At 53.3% G+C, this 14,586-nt stretch overlaps 4 protein-coding genes across 4 annotated transcripts; 1 reads left to right on the top strand and 3 right to left on the bottom strand.

The window, feature by feature from the left end:
* The first annotated feature begins 256 nt into the window (after positions 1-256).
* Positions 257-3,844, top strand: HMPREF1120_02033 (dynactin 2). Its single transcript, XM_009156065.1, has 3 exons — positions 257-389; positions 468-527; positions 583-3,844. The coding sequence occupies exons 1-3, from the start codon at positions 318-320 to the stop codon at positions 2,056-2,058; spliced, it is 1,608 nt and encodes a 535-aa protein (XP_009154313.1). The 5' UTR covers positions 257-317; the 3' UTR covers positions 2,059-3,844.
* Positions 2,243-4,235, bottom strand: HMPREF1120_02032 (alpha-1,6-mannosyltransferase; the record flags this gene model as incomplete). The annotated part of the gene is made up of 3 exons (XM_009156064.1): positions 2,243-3,603; positions 3,681-3,854; positions 3,929-4,235. The coding sequence occupies 3 exons, from the start codon at positions 4,233-4,235 to the stop codon at positions 2,243-2,245; spliced, it is 1,842 nt and encodes a 613-aa protein (XP_009154312.1).
* A 3,366-nt stretch (positions 4,236-7,601) lies between these two features.
* HMPREF1120_02031 (ubiquitin thiolesterase) lies at positions 7,602-9,982 on the bottom strand (the record flags this gene model as incomplete). Its single annotated transcript, XM_009156063.1, has 3 exons — positions 7,602-9,573; positions 9,627-9,640; positions 9,698-9,982. The coding sequence occupies 3 exons, from the start codon at positions 9,980-9,982 to the stop codon at positions 7,602-7,604; spliced, it is 2,271 nt and encodes a 756-aa protein (XP_009154311.1).
* Positions 9,983-12,555: 2,573 nt separating this feature from the next.
* Positions 12,556-13,590, bottom strand: HMPREF1120_02030 (uncharacterized protein; the record flags this gene model as incomplete). The annotated part of the gene is made up of 2 exons (XM_009156062.1): positions 12,556-13,477; positions 13,550-13,590. The coding sequence occupies 2 exons, from the start codon at positions 13,588-13,590 to the stop codon at positions 12,556-12,558; spliced, it is 963 nt and encodes a 320-aa protein (XP_009154310.1).
* Positions 13,591-14,586: the final 996 nt, after the last annotated feature.

The raw sequence follows: 14,586 nt of genomic DNA, 5'->3' as shown, positions 1-14,586 counted from the left end.
AGAATTGCACTGTTTTCGGTTTGCACCAAAGCACAATAGGAACGAGGGAATCAATCTCAGGCTCACCCCCCCCCCCCCCCCCCCCCCTCGCCAAACTCCAAGAACTCCCCCCCGCGGAGGAATTGGAGGGCCGGGCTGCGTTAGTCCCGAGTCAGTGACTGCCACGAGGCTGAAACGCATGACTCGAAATCCGGGGTTGCGCCAAGAATGTTTTGGCTGCTGAGAAGGGACCGCGTCTGCCCGGTCTAGTAGATGTGGACAGTTCACCGTGCGGTGAGCCACACGCTAGGAACCCTATAGGCCTGTGCGAGACGTGTATGGGACAGAATTCTGAACCAGATGAGCCAGCAATGTCCGTCAGCAAGAAGTACGCCGGCTTACCCGACCTCGTAAGTCGCCGCGCCATTGGACACAATTCAATGCCTAAGGTATCGAGCGCCGCATTTTGTACTGACCAGGACTGACAGGATGCCGCACCAGAGGTATATGAGACTCCCGACCTAGCGGATGACGTATCGACGGCACAGGTACACAGATAAGCGGTTTTACCTCGCATTAAAACGTCCTAACTGTCCCTCACAGACCGGTACACTCCGCACCCTATCCCCAGACCCGTCTGATGAGGGAGACAATGAAAATCTTGATCGCCATCACCTCGATCGCGACGGCGCTAGACGACGCTTTGAGCCGTCTGTGGTGGATGCCAGGGGCGTCGACTTCTCCGACTCGATAGGCGGTCCTCACCGCTCATACCGAACACGCAGCTCACGTCGACGCCGACGGATCCAGGAGAATGGCGCAGAAGAACTGGGTGATCTCAGCGACAGCGAGGACGAAACCCTAAGCAGAAAATTGGCCCGGCTAAAGAGAGAAGCGGAAGAAGTGCGGCTCGAGCTGGAGCGTAGGGAGCATGAGAAGGACGCCGAAGGGGACAGCGATGACAAGCGAACACACCGGCAGCACGGCGCAGCTGATGACGATGAAGCCGTTGCAGATCTGGACGATGTTGAGCAACTGAGCAAGCTTCTTGACACGTTGAGCACAAAAACCAAATCAAACATGAATGCTACAGCCGAAACAGAATTTCTGTCAAGACTAGAATCGCAGTCGCGGCTAAGACACCGGCCGGGACAGCAACACGTCGACACTTCAGACCAAAATGCTTCTGACGAACGACAACAGCAGGATAACCAGCGGACGGATCCATCATCAATATCAGCCCTCCCAGCCGTGGCAGCATTCTCAGACCGACTGAGTGCCCTAGAAGCGGCACTCGGAGTCTCCTCCACGAGCCTAGATTCGCAACAGAAGACGTCGATCTTGCCGACTCTGCAAAATCTCTCGAGCCAGATCAGCACGTTATCCAGCGTCTTGGGCCAGCAAGATCCGCAGTCTGGGAGGACAACTACGACGATGACGACCTCCGCACCTCTTCTCGACAGCGTGTCTTCGAAGCTGAGGACTCTGATCGCCGAAGCCGACCGACTAACCAGGGCGCGGAAGGAAGCAATGCAATCGCTGATCGAGTTGCACGAAAAACGCATGGGTCAACTCGTCTCCGCTTCGGTGCACACCAACACCAGGCCCCGGCGTGGGCTGTCTAATGCCTCGGCTGCCATTAATCTAGGAGGTGCAGGAGGCGCGGCAGAATCAGGAGCAGCCGCCGACTTGACTCCTGCTTCCGGCCCTGGCGACGAATCATTGCAGATCCAATCGCGACTATTTCTCGAGGAACAATCGGCCAAGATCACCGCGCTGTACCAGCTCCTTCCGTCCATCCAAAACCTGCAGCCGCTGTTACCCGTCGTTCTGGAGCGATTGCGTACACTCAGTGTGGTTCATGCCGGTGCAGCCGACGCGAAGAATAATCTGGATGCCGTGGAGAAGAGACAGGCCGAGATGCGTGACGAAATCAGGCAGTGGAGAGATGCCGTCGAAAGCGTGGAGAAGGGCATGGCTGATCTGGAAGATGCGATGAAAGGGAATGTCCAGCTTGTGGGAGACATGGTGTCTAGTCTGGAACGGAGGGTGGAGAGTCTACAACATTCGAATTCATAAGCTACATGACCAGCTGGCAAAAGACTTTCCTTGTATACAGGTCTAAAGGGTACGTGGAAGATGTCCTCATGATGAAGAAAAGGAATATTGGGATTTTGGGCCTGCATCGTCCTGGTCTGCACCCATAAGCCTCGACCTGCACCACCTTTGGAAAAGACCTCCTAGCCTTCTGTTGTAAATCGGTCTAACCTCTCGCCTTTTTGAGAATATACAATTTCGGCTCCAATCCCCAATGCAGCCACCAACCCTTGGTCCAGCTCCAGCCTGAGTCGAACACGAATTCGGCGCCAAATCCTTCTCGTATCAGATCATGCAGTACGCCATACACCCACTTGCCCACGTTTCCGTACATTGCCTCCGCGAGACGGGACAGGCCATCATCCTCCCTCCTTTTCTGTGGCGGACCCAAGACCAGTAAGCCACGTCCCGTGGAGGGATTCAAGAGTTTAGGTCTCCCGAGAGCGGGCACTTTGTCGACCACATCCCACACACCGCCGACAGGGACCTCGGGATCCTCGACGACGACATAGTCAAATTGAGACCAGAAATCCGGCGAGAGAAACTCCGAGCTGCTGTTATCGGACTTGTCGTAGATCCACGCCGTCGGCCGTGTCGAGGTGATGGTCGGCTTACGCCCGTCAGCGGAGCCTGGGAGTGTGAAGACGGGACGATTGGCGATATGTGGGGGCGGCGATTCCAAGAATCGCGTCACTCCGGTCTGTAGAGCCAGATTGGTGAGATGGACACGGATGACGGGCTGTGGGCCATAGTTGAGAGTTAGAGAGTGTAGTGACTTCAGGGCATGGGCGGCCGGGTACGTTTGCGCAGACAGCGGCAGAAGCACACCGTGGGAGAAGATGGCTGCCATGGCCGTGCTGAGCACTAGTAGATAGGTGCTGAGGCGGAAGAAAAGAGACCGCCCTCTCCGCACGAACATGTAATTCGCGCAGAGAGCAGCGGCCGCCGCAATGGGTGGAACGACGGGGAACAAGAACCTCGTCTCTTTGTGCGGTAGAAATGAATAGAGACAGATATATCCCAGGGACGGGATTATCAGGTCGGCCAGTTGAGGACGTAGTGCGGTTGGGGCAATCATAAAAAGGGGCAGAATCAACAGCAATACTGGGTTGGACAGAAGTCGTGGTAGAGCAGACGTGAAGTACCAGTGCCACGGGGCCGTGCCCCAGGCTGATGCGCCCAGACTGTCTTGCGAAGGGAACACATTGGACAAAAATGCAGCGAGTTCAGGCCACAATAGACGCGGGGATTGCCAGAAGTAGGTGTCGATGGCGACGGTCAGAAGCAGACCTGCAATGGTGGCGGCCACAATGGCCGGGAGGAAGACTCTTCGAATCAAAGCCATGGCCGAGGCTACGCTGCGCGTCTTCCACAGCATGTACAGACACTGCGAGCCAAGCAACAACGCAAGTTCGGAGCGGAAAATCACCGTCGCCAGCGTCAGGAGATATAATGCCAATCGGGCGTGCTTGGCCTGCAGTTCCGGAGTTGAGTGGCTTGGTAGGAGGAATCGTAGAGCAAATGTACCTGTTCGCCATAGACATTCGCTGGTCAGATAAAACCCGCCAGCTGATCAGGCATTCAGGGTAGGAGGAAAGCCGTACTGATACCAAAAGCGAACATGTTCGGAAGAGTCCGAGATGAGTAATATAGCAGATGGAATTGACTGGCCTGTAGCGCCGTGTACCATGCTGCAGTGAGCTTGCCGTATGCTCTCCTCACACCAGAGGCATAACTGATGAGGGCTGCCGCGTTGAATAGACCCAAGAGAGCTCGCACTGAGCATGGTGTTAGTATCATGTCGGCTCCATGGCATTGGGGACTGTCAATCAAGGCCATCGCGTATGCATACCCAGCATTTGCTGTTGCTCTCCATCGAGTTGGCCAGGCCACATCCAGACGATCGGCTGCGCTGCTGTGGCGACGACAAGGGCACCGATGAAAGTTCTGGGCACTGCCCCGCGGAAGGTCATATGGTCATACTGTGCTTTGAGTTTGAGGTAGACATTGTGTGTTGGAACACCATATTTGAGGATGTCATGGATGGCTTGGATATTGAACGACTCTTCCACTTTCGTATATGGAGAGATGTAGAGGTGCACAAGCACTAGCGCTGGAAACAAAATATATGAGAGCTGCCATGCTTCACGACTAGACATGGCGGACAGCTTTTATGGCCAGTGACAACATTAGTATTGATTGGCGTTTTGAGTGGTAGGTAGATTGCTAGAGGTGCCAGGGCTGATGGACGGAGGTCGGAGAAAAGGGGTCAGCCTGATGCAAAGGGAGATCACGTGCAGTTACGCAGCCTTACGCAGCCTTACGCAGCCTTGCGTAGCCATAAGCTCTCTCAGGCCTGTGTTAGTTCTAAGACTTAGGGAGTACTGTCGATCGACACTTAAGAGTAAAAGGCACATAGATTGGAATTTCTAGAAAGCCGCCCTTCGAGGGAAATATTTTGATACGAATGGTGATGCCAGCCTCGAAAATGCACTCATGTCCAGGAGCGTGCTCTGCGGTATAGCTGCCTCACCTCTCCAGTGATCGCCCGTAATCTGCTCTACATCTGGAAATATAGCCGAAGTGTCCTCCTGTTCAAGTTGGAGACAAGTTGAACGACACAATGTCCTTGCAATCACATCGCGCGTCTACCTTCTCCCAGCTGCGCAATACTTCTACAGTAGTCTAATCTGTAGTGGTTGTTGACAACTTTAGAAGCGATCCGCCAGCCCGTCCGCGCTCTGTTCCGATCCCACCACCACAGCAGCAACGAAATCGAGTGTTGTTCGAGAATACGTCTATACATGATGCTGGGTTTCTTCGGCTTCGGGCCGCTTATTTATGGTAGGCGAGGATCAAGCTGCGTCTCAGCAGAGCATCCGGACTCCACTGCATTTCGCTTGCCACAGGAGGATCTTTTGGAACAGCAGGGCTAATCTCTTGCGTCTTTGCCAGCGACCTGCCTGCTTCTCAACGCAGTAGCCATTCTCTCCGAAGACCGATTCCTCGCACGAAGTATGTCCAAGAGCGCGTACTCCTGAAGTTAACACGAGTGTCTTAAGGGGTTCGAAACGAGGACAATGTCAAGGCTAACAAACATATCTGGCAGTTGGCTGGGGCAAGTCGCAACTCCACGACCCTTCCACCGGTGTCGCATTCGGTGCGCCTGTTCAGGATCCAGAAAGCTTCCGGAGCAAAGCCATCAATCTGATATCAAGTATCAGGACAATATGTCGAGGTTCGTACAGACCACACATGTAACATGCTGCACTGCAGTCCCCTTGTTTATGCGGCGCCATTGGATTTCATCACAGCTCAAAGACGTCACGTATGAATCAAAGCTGACCTCGGGGACCGAAAACGTACAACAGTGCCGTTAATTCTGGTCAATTCGATCATCATTGTCTATGAGTTAATGCTCGGATAACATCCTCTCAGAGTGAGAATACGAAAGTTAAAACAACTCAAACCATTACGAGACTTGCAAACCCTTCGCCTTGTCTTCCATTTCACCCATGCATACTGGCTCACAACCTGTGTGCCCTGGAGAGCTATTTACACTGTCCACGCAACTACTGCTCCCGCCTCTGCCCGTCCAATGATAGAATCTGTGATGGACAACGATTCACCTATGCTCATGACGGAGAATCGGAACCAAAATGCCCTTGCTTCCAGCAAACCCGTGAAATATAAGCGTCTGTCTCCCTCGGTCTTCCCACCACCCCCGGCAAAGTCAAGGCCAGACGTACTCCGGTTACGAGCTGGCGACTAAATAATCTATGCCGGTGTTCGTGGATTGCAGGGCGGTGGTGCCTCCTCCGCTCAGCATCTGTTCGTTTTCCAATTCCAGTACCAAAGAACCTTCAGTCGGAGCGAATCCAGCGACGGGCACAACGTAAACCGATACTGACGAACCATACGGGCAAGTCGCAGCCTCAGCTCCAGCCCCTTTTCCACGTCCAACACGCTCCAAACCGGCGCCGATGCTCCAAAATGGCCCCGCACGGCTGGCTGTCACTCACGGGCGAGGTCGACATGATTTCAACCGTTATATCAGCTACCAGGTTGTGCTGTTCCTGTTGCTGTCGGTTGCATTGTCGCATCATTCAGACCTCGAGGGCCCCAGGGACCTCCGTCATGGGTTGATTCTTGGAGATCCAAGGCAGCACATGGTGCTCGGTCTGGAAGCCGTGCAATTGATATGGAGAGCGCGACGGCGTGGGTGGTGAGACTGGAGACTAATGAAATAAAGTGTGCCTGCCCAATCATCATTCCTGCTCGCTGAGGGCTTTGTCCTGCGCACGGTACGCTGCTATGGACCGACCGAGCCCATCGTTTGGTCAATATGTTGGGGCATCCGCTACAAAGTAGACAATGCACGGGCAGCCAAACCCGAGGATTGCGACGTCTGTTTTGGATCGACAATCGCCACCGACGGTACTCGCCAGAAGAAAGAAGTTCACAGGTCCTGGACACGATACAGGAGGTAGTTAGAGACGAACAGGGACTACAACCATGGACTCGGTATTCGAGGCTCATAATACTGTTTCTATTTGCTCCTGCGCATGGTAGAGAAAGATACTGATGTCTAGCCCACCTTGCTAATATTGCAGTGCACTGTGTGACTTTTTTCGCGTTTCAAATAGCAGGCGTTTTTGGTTCGTTTCATTTCATTCAAGCCACAAGTTCCATGCTATGCTGTAACCTGTATTTTTATTCCCTTGCAGAGATCCTAACCATTCGCTTCCGACGAGATTCCGTGAATCCGGCATACAATCGTGTTGGTAACATAGCGCCCAATCCCACCACAGGCGTTTGACCGAGAGGATGATCGAGAGAAAGCGTGTGTCCCTACCGTTTTCTATGACTCTTGATGGTTGATTTGCCTTTATACGTTTGCACTGCGAACCCCGTCACGCAGGCACTGCATAGACTTTGGAGTCTGGCATCTCAAGAGCGTAGTTAGATTCTATTCCCGCCTTCCTGCAGATCAGATCAGGCGCGGCGCAATCCTGTGGGGTGGTATCGAGTGACTGACGACCTGAGTCTCTAGTGGTCATCCGCAGTCGCAGGGCGGAGTAGCCGGGGGGGCGAGGGCAGAACGGAGATCCACTGCTGCCTAGGCCAATCAACCTTTAACCCAGGACGATGCTGTCTCTGTTGCACGTTACCGGACGGCAATCCTGCGACGTTCGCATCTTGTTGACATAATGAGGCCATTTGATGGTAGTATCGTGGACATAATTGTATATGCCGCTTCGCATCATGATGATTATCGTAACCATGCTATACAGGTACCCTGGACAAACGGATAAATGGTGTAGCTGACAAAGCGCAACATCGAACCGGTAAGACCCGGCGGCAACAGACATTCAACTTTCTTTCATGTGTATGCACGACCAGAAAATGTATATGTACCAGAATCGAAGAAGGTGTATCGCTTCGTTGGCTTCATCATGAAAAGGTGGTTGAAAGGACGTATGTGCAAAATGTCGAAAACCAACTTCCTCGTGCCCCTTTTGTCCTCAGGACAACATGCCGAAGGACTTTTTCCGAATGCTGAACCGATTTCTCTTCTCTTTTTCCGGGGTTGACGCATCAGCTGGAGGAGAATGAACGTTTTCGTCGGACAAATCGGGGTGCTGCCTGTCCTTTTTGTTCAAGGATCCAAAGCGCAAACTCTTTGTACGCTTGAATCGATCGAAACCCGATGAACTGCTGCCGCTCCCGTTGGCGTGTGTTTGGCTTCTTTCCAAAGCATGCTTTTTATCTTCTTCTGCTTTGGATATCTTGCTCGCCTCCAACGCTGCCTTCAATTCGGCTTCCTGCCTTTTGTGAGCACCCGATAATTTAGCTGCCAACTCTTTTCGCCTTTGCTTCTCTGCCTCCTGTCTCTCCTTTTCGGCTTGCTTTTCTGCAGTTTTGCGTGCTTTTTCTTGTGCCTTTTCTTCCCTAGCTCTTTCCTTCTTGCTTTGAAGGCCAGGGCTCGTGGGCCGGATCGACGAGAGTGGAGGAGACCGCGGTGATTCAACATGGCCGTTGGTTTTGAGTTGAGGAGGTGCGGTCATAGCGTGGTCCAGAGCCGCATAGTGTGCATCGTCCGACGGTGAACCCGAAAAGCCCGTGGGGTCCACGGTTTGAACTTGGTGTAGTTCTGCCGACCGCCTATGATCGATGTTCATGCCGGACGCAAGGTCTTGCGAAGCCCTTCGTTTGCCTTCCATTCTTTGTTCCCTCCGCACGGCTTCGATTGTTGTCTCCTGGTAGAAGAGCACGTAAGCACAAGCAAGCCCCGGCTTGTCGCCGAAGAAGTTGCGGACAAAATTCTTGTCCACGGGCTCAACCATTTCATCGTCGAATAGCAGCCATCCGCGATCCTGGGTCTTTATCACAGCGACATAGTGGCCGTGATATGGACCCCCTCCAATATGGACGACTACGGCATATAGCTCGTAGAGCCGATCGGGGTCCTCTGCGTCGTCTGTGGTGTTGAAGAGTCTCAAGTGGTAAGGATACACGACCTTGTGGAAAAGCTTCTGTAATCGTTGCAGATCTTCGGTGTACTTGAATCTTTTCAGATGCAGGGCCAGTATCCGTGGCAGTCTCTTAATCTTCATACGTTTCTCAGCCTCCTGGAGACCGCCACAATTGTCACAGTGGAACTTGTTTCGTTCACACAGCATTTCTTCCTCAGAAAACCTGCGTAAACATGCAGTGACGGACGAGTGCTGCTCCAAATCAACCGATAAATCAAGGAAAGGTTCATCACGTTGTGAAACGTTCTCGCAGGTTAAACATCGGGTTTCGGATGTAAGAGTCCCTTCGAACAATTCGTGTAGCCAGCCAGTGGGGGATGTCGTTGTGGGTGTAGGCAGGACGGACGGAAATGAAACAGTGTTAGATTCTGTCCTTGATATGTCTGCGGCGCCGTCCGTCGTCGATGATGGGCCTTCAGCCTTTTTCCGGGCAACCAGTTTCCTGTCGTGATCCTCAATGTTCTCCACTACGGTGTTTAAAAGGAGGTTCAGAAACTCATGCGCGTCTTGATGCATGGCTGATCTGAACATCTCGTTCTCCTTCCGTAGAGTCTCGAGGAATCTACTCGGACTGATAACACCCATCCTGGACTGGTTAACAACCACAGCCTCAAACAGGTCTTTAAGCGAGGTGAAGAGAGTCTCGGGCATTTCGTATTCCTGCGAGTTCTCATAACTCATGTTCAATATTGGTCCCGCCAACAAAGCCTGCTTCTTTTTGTATTCAGGCGAGTCCTTGTCCTCTGGTTTCTGTTGTTGGGGAGGAGTGCCAGCGTTCCGCGCAGAAGAGGGGCCAGGAGGCTTCTTTGCGGCGCCATTCTGCTGGGCCGGCGGTACGCGAGGCGGAGCATTTGCTTGAGCATGGGCGACGGACTCGGGGGTTGACCGCTTCGGGTAGGAAAGGACATGGTCTCGGAAGGGCACAGAATAGTAAAGGCACTGTAAGATTGAATTACAATAACTGCAGCCCCGTCAGTCTTGGAGGTCAGTACATCGAGCGGGATTGGCACTGACCAAGTATTACCGAACTGCACATTGTCTCAGTTAGTCCAAATTGACAAGCCTGGAACAGGAACCGGTCTTACATTTTCCATGCCAAAGAACTTATCGCTGCCATCATTGCGAATTGGGCCAGCGTTCATGAGCATGCGCTCCAGTGGGGTGGGTATAGGCGCATTTGGGTCTTTCTTGGTGGGAGTTGTGCCCACAGCCGGACTGGTAGCATTCTGCCATAAAGAGTCAGTACCACCATCGTCCAACGGGTGAACAGTGTGCGGCTGAGGCCCAGACCAGGGTCGATCAAGTCGGACACAGAATCTCTCAGGTGCAATCCGTACCTGGCTTTTCAGTTTCCCAAAGAAGGAAGTCATGGTCAAAGGCCTTCATCTGCAACAACCCGGGTACAAGGGGTTTGCGACGCTCACGACTCGGACCGCGCAGGGCGCATTGGTGCAGGCACGACAGAGACCGAGCAGTTTCGCAAACGAAGGAAGGAGAGGTAGCGACGCAGAAGAGGAGAAGGTCGTGTCTGCGGCAGCGGTACGGTAGTTGTGGTCATCAACGGCACGGAAGCGGCAGGCCTCAGGTGGTATTCAAACTCGCAGCAGTGCCAGTGGTCTATCAGAAGTAGCAGACGAGTAGTACTGCGGTAGTAGTAGCAGAAGGCAAGTAGTAGGTAGCAGTGGTAGCAGTGGTTTGGTAGGAAGATACTGAGAGTGCCGCAGTGCTCTTGTTGCCTCTTGCAGTAGTGAGATACCCTGCAGTACCTGGTAACCTTGGACCTGCTGCTCCCTCTGCTACTGGACGAGCTGGAGCAAACGGCCGCTGGCTAAACTACTTTATTACCAATGTACAGGCTGCGGCGGGGTGCAGCGTGCAGTGGCAGGTGGCAGCGCAGGCGATGCAGCCAGAAGCGAGGCACGCCGCATGTAGTGCGTCTGGGGGCTTAAAGGCCACAGATAATAATGACAGGTGGAGGCCGCCTGCGCCTGGGCTCCAAGTGGCTTCTCTCGCGCGCACCACACACACCACCCAGCCGATATCACACATACAACGTCGTACATCCTAGTGGCGCCTCTCAGGCTCTTTGCTGTGTACGCCCGTTGGAACACTCCTGGAAGCTCTCCAAACAAGAGCCGAATCCTGTGCGCAATGCTGCCCGGGCGGTGCCCACCACTATCACCCATTGTGTACAATCTTGTGAGCCTTAACAGCTGAGGCCGTAGCTATTACAACCCACCGGCACCTGCTCACAGTGTTGGCGTCGAATGTTGGGGCTTGTTCCTTTTAGCATTGCCGATCGGGCGATTGTCTGGCGAGACGGACAAACCGCCACATCATTACTGACGCATCAGCAGTCGACCTTGCCCGCTCCTATCGTGGTGGACCACCATCTGCCCCAAACTGATTCCGGACCGAAGATCCTCCATGGGCAAGCCTGAGCTGTACACACTATCCATCTCAAAAGGCAGGCAGTCAGCCTCAAAAGCCCCTGAGAAGTCGCGAGCTACAGCAGCAAGTTCGCTTACGTTCGGCAGCAGACGGGAATTTTCCTAGACGAGCTCGGAGCCATGTTGATCACCACTACATCGACTTTAGATCAAGTGCCGCGTATGCCTGGACACAGGCAGCCTGGTAAACAGCAACAGCTATAAGATGTCCGTTGCGTGGCTTTATTCTGGCCCTCACAGTAGCTGTTTGATGGCCGCAGTGTCGAACATGTTGAGATAATGATTATGGAGTTCTGTAGCTCTCCAGCTCAGACTGTGGTGGAAAGAAAGCCATCAGCGTCTGGGGCACTGCACCAAACCTGGGGGCTTTACACCGGGCTCTCTCGGCGTCCTGATGGAGCCATCAGGGGAGGTTGAGGCCCCCTCGGCCTGCCCGCTGGTTGGTTACCGGCGCTATCCCTGACCACGTTCCCGCCATCGTGCACCAGGGATTAGCAACACCTTATTATGACCATGCACGCCGTTTGGCTGCGAAAAGCAACGGAGGTTAGAAGCACAGATCACCATCCCGGCGAGTGACGCTCCCCAGTGTCTGGGCAGCGTTGACCGTCGGTTGTGGCTTGAGGTTGGGTCATTATTCTGCCTAAAACAAGGATGATCCGGAACTTTCTAGGGCCCAAATGTGGTTGGATGCAAGCACATGTAGGGAGTGCGTTTTCTCTCCGATCGAGCTTGGCTTGATGTGCTCAACTTCAGTTTAGGTCATGAGCTGATATTCTGAGAAATGTTTTAGAACGTTCCAAGAGTCCTTCTCTCGATCTCCCACGTGGCCGCACTTGTCCAGAGCGAGGCTTGCAGATGAGTGCAGTGGGCGCGCTGTTAGTTCACAGGCAATTTGTTGAGTCAGATGAGCCATCCAGAGCAAGGATGGTCATTTCTCCAGGACCGATCTCCTCCCCATCCAGTAGTAGCCCAGCTGCACCAGACCAAAGCTGACAGGGCGCTAAAAGCTCACCTATCGCCGAACTCCGGGACTGCCTTTTTATTATTAGCCAGGCTAGGGCTGGCGTTCGTGCCCATCGGTCATCGGTCATCGGTCAGCCCCCGTCCATTTCAACTTGTAGGCCGATTCACTGTCCGTGCCATGGCGCGTAGTAGTAGATATCTGTGCGAAGTATAACCATAGCAGAGCTCTGGGATCATTTCCGCCTGGTGATTGACGGAAGTACCTGGCTGGTAAACCCGTAGCTGACGGATAAAAGGGACTCTGGCCAAAGTACACCTTGTGGAAGATACTCTAAGCCGGATCAACTGGAAACTCGCCGGCTCTCTCATCTACATAATGTCAGTATGCGGAGAGGACCATTCGAGTGTCAAGGGGTAGTATCCAGGGCATAAAGTCGTCGGTCCCTTTCCGATGCCGAAAGGAACTCCATGGACAGATTAGAAGATATATAAAAGGTGCGCAGGTTAGCATCTTCTGTCAAGGCTGGTCAGTCGCGTAACCGAAGAATTTCCGTGAGGAATTCCTCAAAACTCAAGGTCACATATCCGTCCCGGTCGTCGTCGTATTTCTTAAACACATCTGTCATCCTCCTCAAACTGATACAAGCCTGTACAAATAGATCGAAGCTCATCCCCTGCTTCGAAACCGGACTCCGGTCGTTGAAGGTGCTGTATAACACGCCGACAAAAGGTTGCGATAATCGGTAGCCAAAAGCCGTCAGAGCCTTTGAAAACTCCCCTAAAGAAATGCGGCCGCTCCTGTCTTCGTCGAAACGTTCGAATAGCGTGCGCCACGCGGCGAGAAACCGCCAGAGGCTTTCGAATTCCGTGAAAGTGATGGTGAGACCCTGAGGCTGATTAGGGGGTGAGGTAGTGAACATGCGCATCAGAGACGATATGGTCAAGCTGTGAAATGGTGTGAAATCGGCATTGACCAAGGCAGACCCTAATTCTGCCGTGGTAAGCGATCCTGTGCCAGACACGTTCGCCGCTCGAAAGAGAGGGAGGAGATCGACAGAGTCTGGATCAGGCGGCGCCGGTGTACGCGCCGGATATTGATGTGCTTCATTGGATGGTCTGCGGAAGTTCGAAGGGTCTGTTTGAGGGCGAGGTCCAGGTGGGTAACCGTGGTTCATTTGCGATGAAGGAGAATGGAGGCGACCAGGCTGGTTATCGCCATATGGTTGATTGCTCGGGGGTCGATGCGGAAGGTGTGTTTGAACGGGCGAGGGCCGACCTGGATTTTGGGCTGGTATGCCTGCTGGTGAGGTTCGTCGCGCGCCTGGTGTTGAAGATCGAGGGTCATGCGGACTCAGCGGCTGTGGATTTGGATACCGGCTGTTGGGAGAGGGTCTGCGATTTCCTTGCAGTTGACTGAGGGCTTGAGCAGCCTGCTCTGGCTCTGCATGACTGTGGGTTCGGACATGGTACGTTAGCAGACAGTCTTTTGCGCGGGAATCGTGTGCGCAAGGTCAGGCTTACGCAGGCAATGCATCAGGATTGAATGCTTTGTTGTAGGCCATTTGGTGGTGGCCGTAGCCGTGGTCGCGTCAATTGACAACTGGACAGTGCTGATGGTAGGTGCCTATAGATGAGGCAGGAATTCTTCCGGCGAACGAGGTTCAGGCCATTTCTTAGCTTGGACAACTCAGAGGATGGTATATGATATCTCTTCAATCGGTCTTCATAGGAACTATTCGAGGGCGTCGCACTGTGCACCGTGTATAGTGGCAGTTCAAGTTCCGGCGCAGGCGCAGGGCGGGCGCAGTCCGACACAAGCCCGCGGGTGCCAGTGACAGTGTGATTTGCACAGGCGAACAGATCACAACAATAATGGCGTCAAACACGCCCGGAAGGGTTTAGCAGGGCAGGCCGGCCGGTTGGAACTTGCGCTACTACTGCTACAGTACCAAAGTACCACCTGCAGGTACAGCGCTAATAATTTAGGTAGGTGCTATCGATTAAAACAATGCGATGGGCTGTACATGTACGTTGCCAGTGAGGCTGCGCTGCCCGCGGCCTCCATCACTGTTGATGATCACTTACAGCGTTGAGTAACAAGCCACGGTCATGAGTTCAACTGACTCACTGTCATCAGGCTGACAAACAACCTGACCCAGCTGGATTCATCTGACAGCCACTGCGTGACGAAGCCGTGCTTATCAACATAGCCTACATCGACCGGTAGCTGCTTGCTATCTTGCAGAGATCCATGCTCTATTTCCGTCCTTCATACTGGGATCGAGATGGATAATACCTACCTAGGTAGAGTACCCTCATCATAATCATCGATTTCTGCTGGCAATGCATACGACTGAATCGGTATCCATCGCCCGGTTCTCTACCTACCTTGTGACACAATGCTGCGGCGTTCTGTTGGACAAGGCACAGTTGAAATAGTACATGTACCTAAGATCGCGAGATAGTGACTATTGGGCATTGGTTTGGTTCCAGGTTGCTGTAAAATGACTTCCAAGCTCTATACGATGATGATGATCATGACTCTAGATGTACACACT

This window comes from Exophiala dermatitidis (genome assembly GCF_000230625.1).
Source record: "Exophiala dermatitidis NIH/UT8656 unplaced genomic scaffold supercont1.2, whole genome shotgun sequence".
Lineage (NCBI taxonomy): Eukaryota > Fungi > Ascomycota > Eurotiomycetes > Chaetothyriales > Herpotrichiellaceae > Exophiala > Exophiala dermatitidis.
The sequence above is the reverse complement of the archived record's forward strand: the minus strand, read 5'-3'. Positions and strand labels throughout refer to the sequence as shown.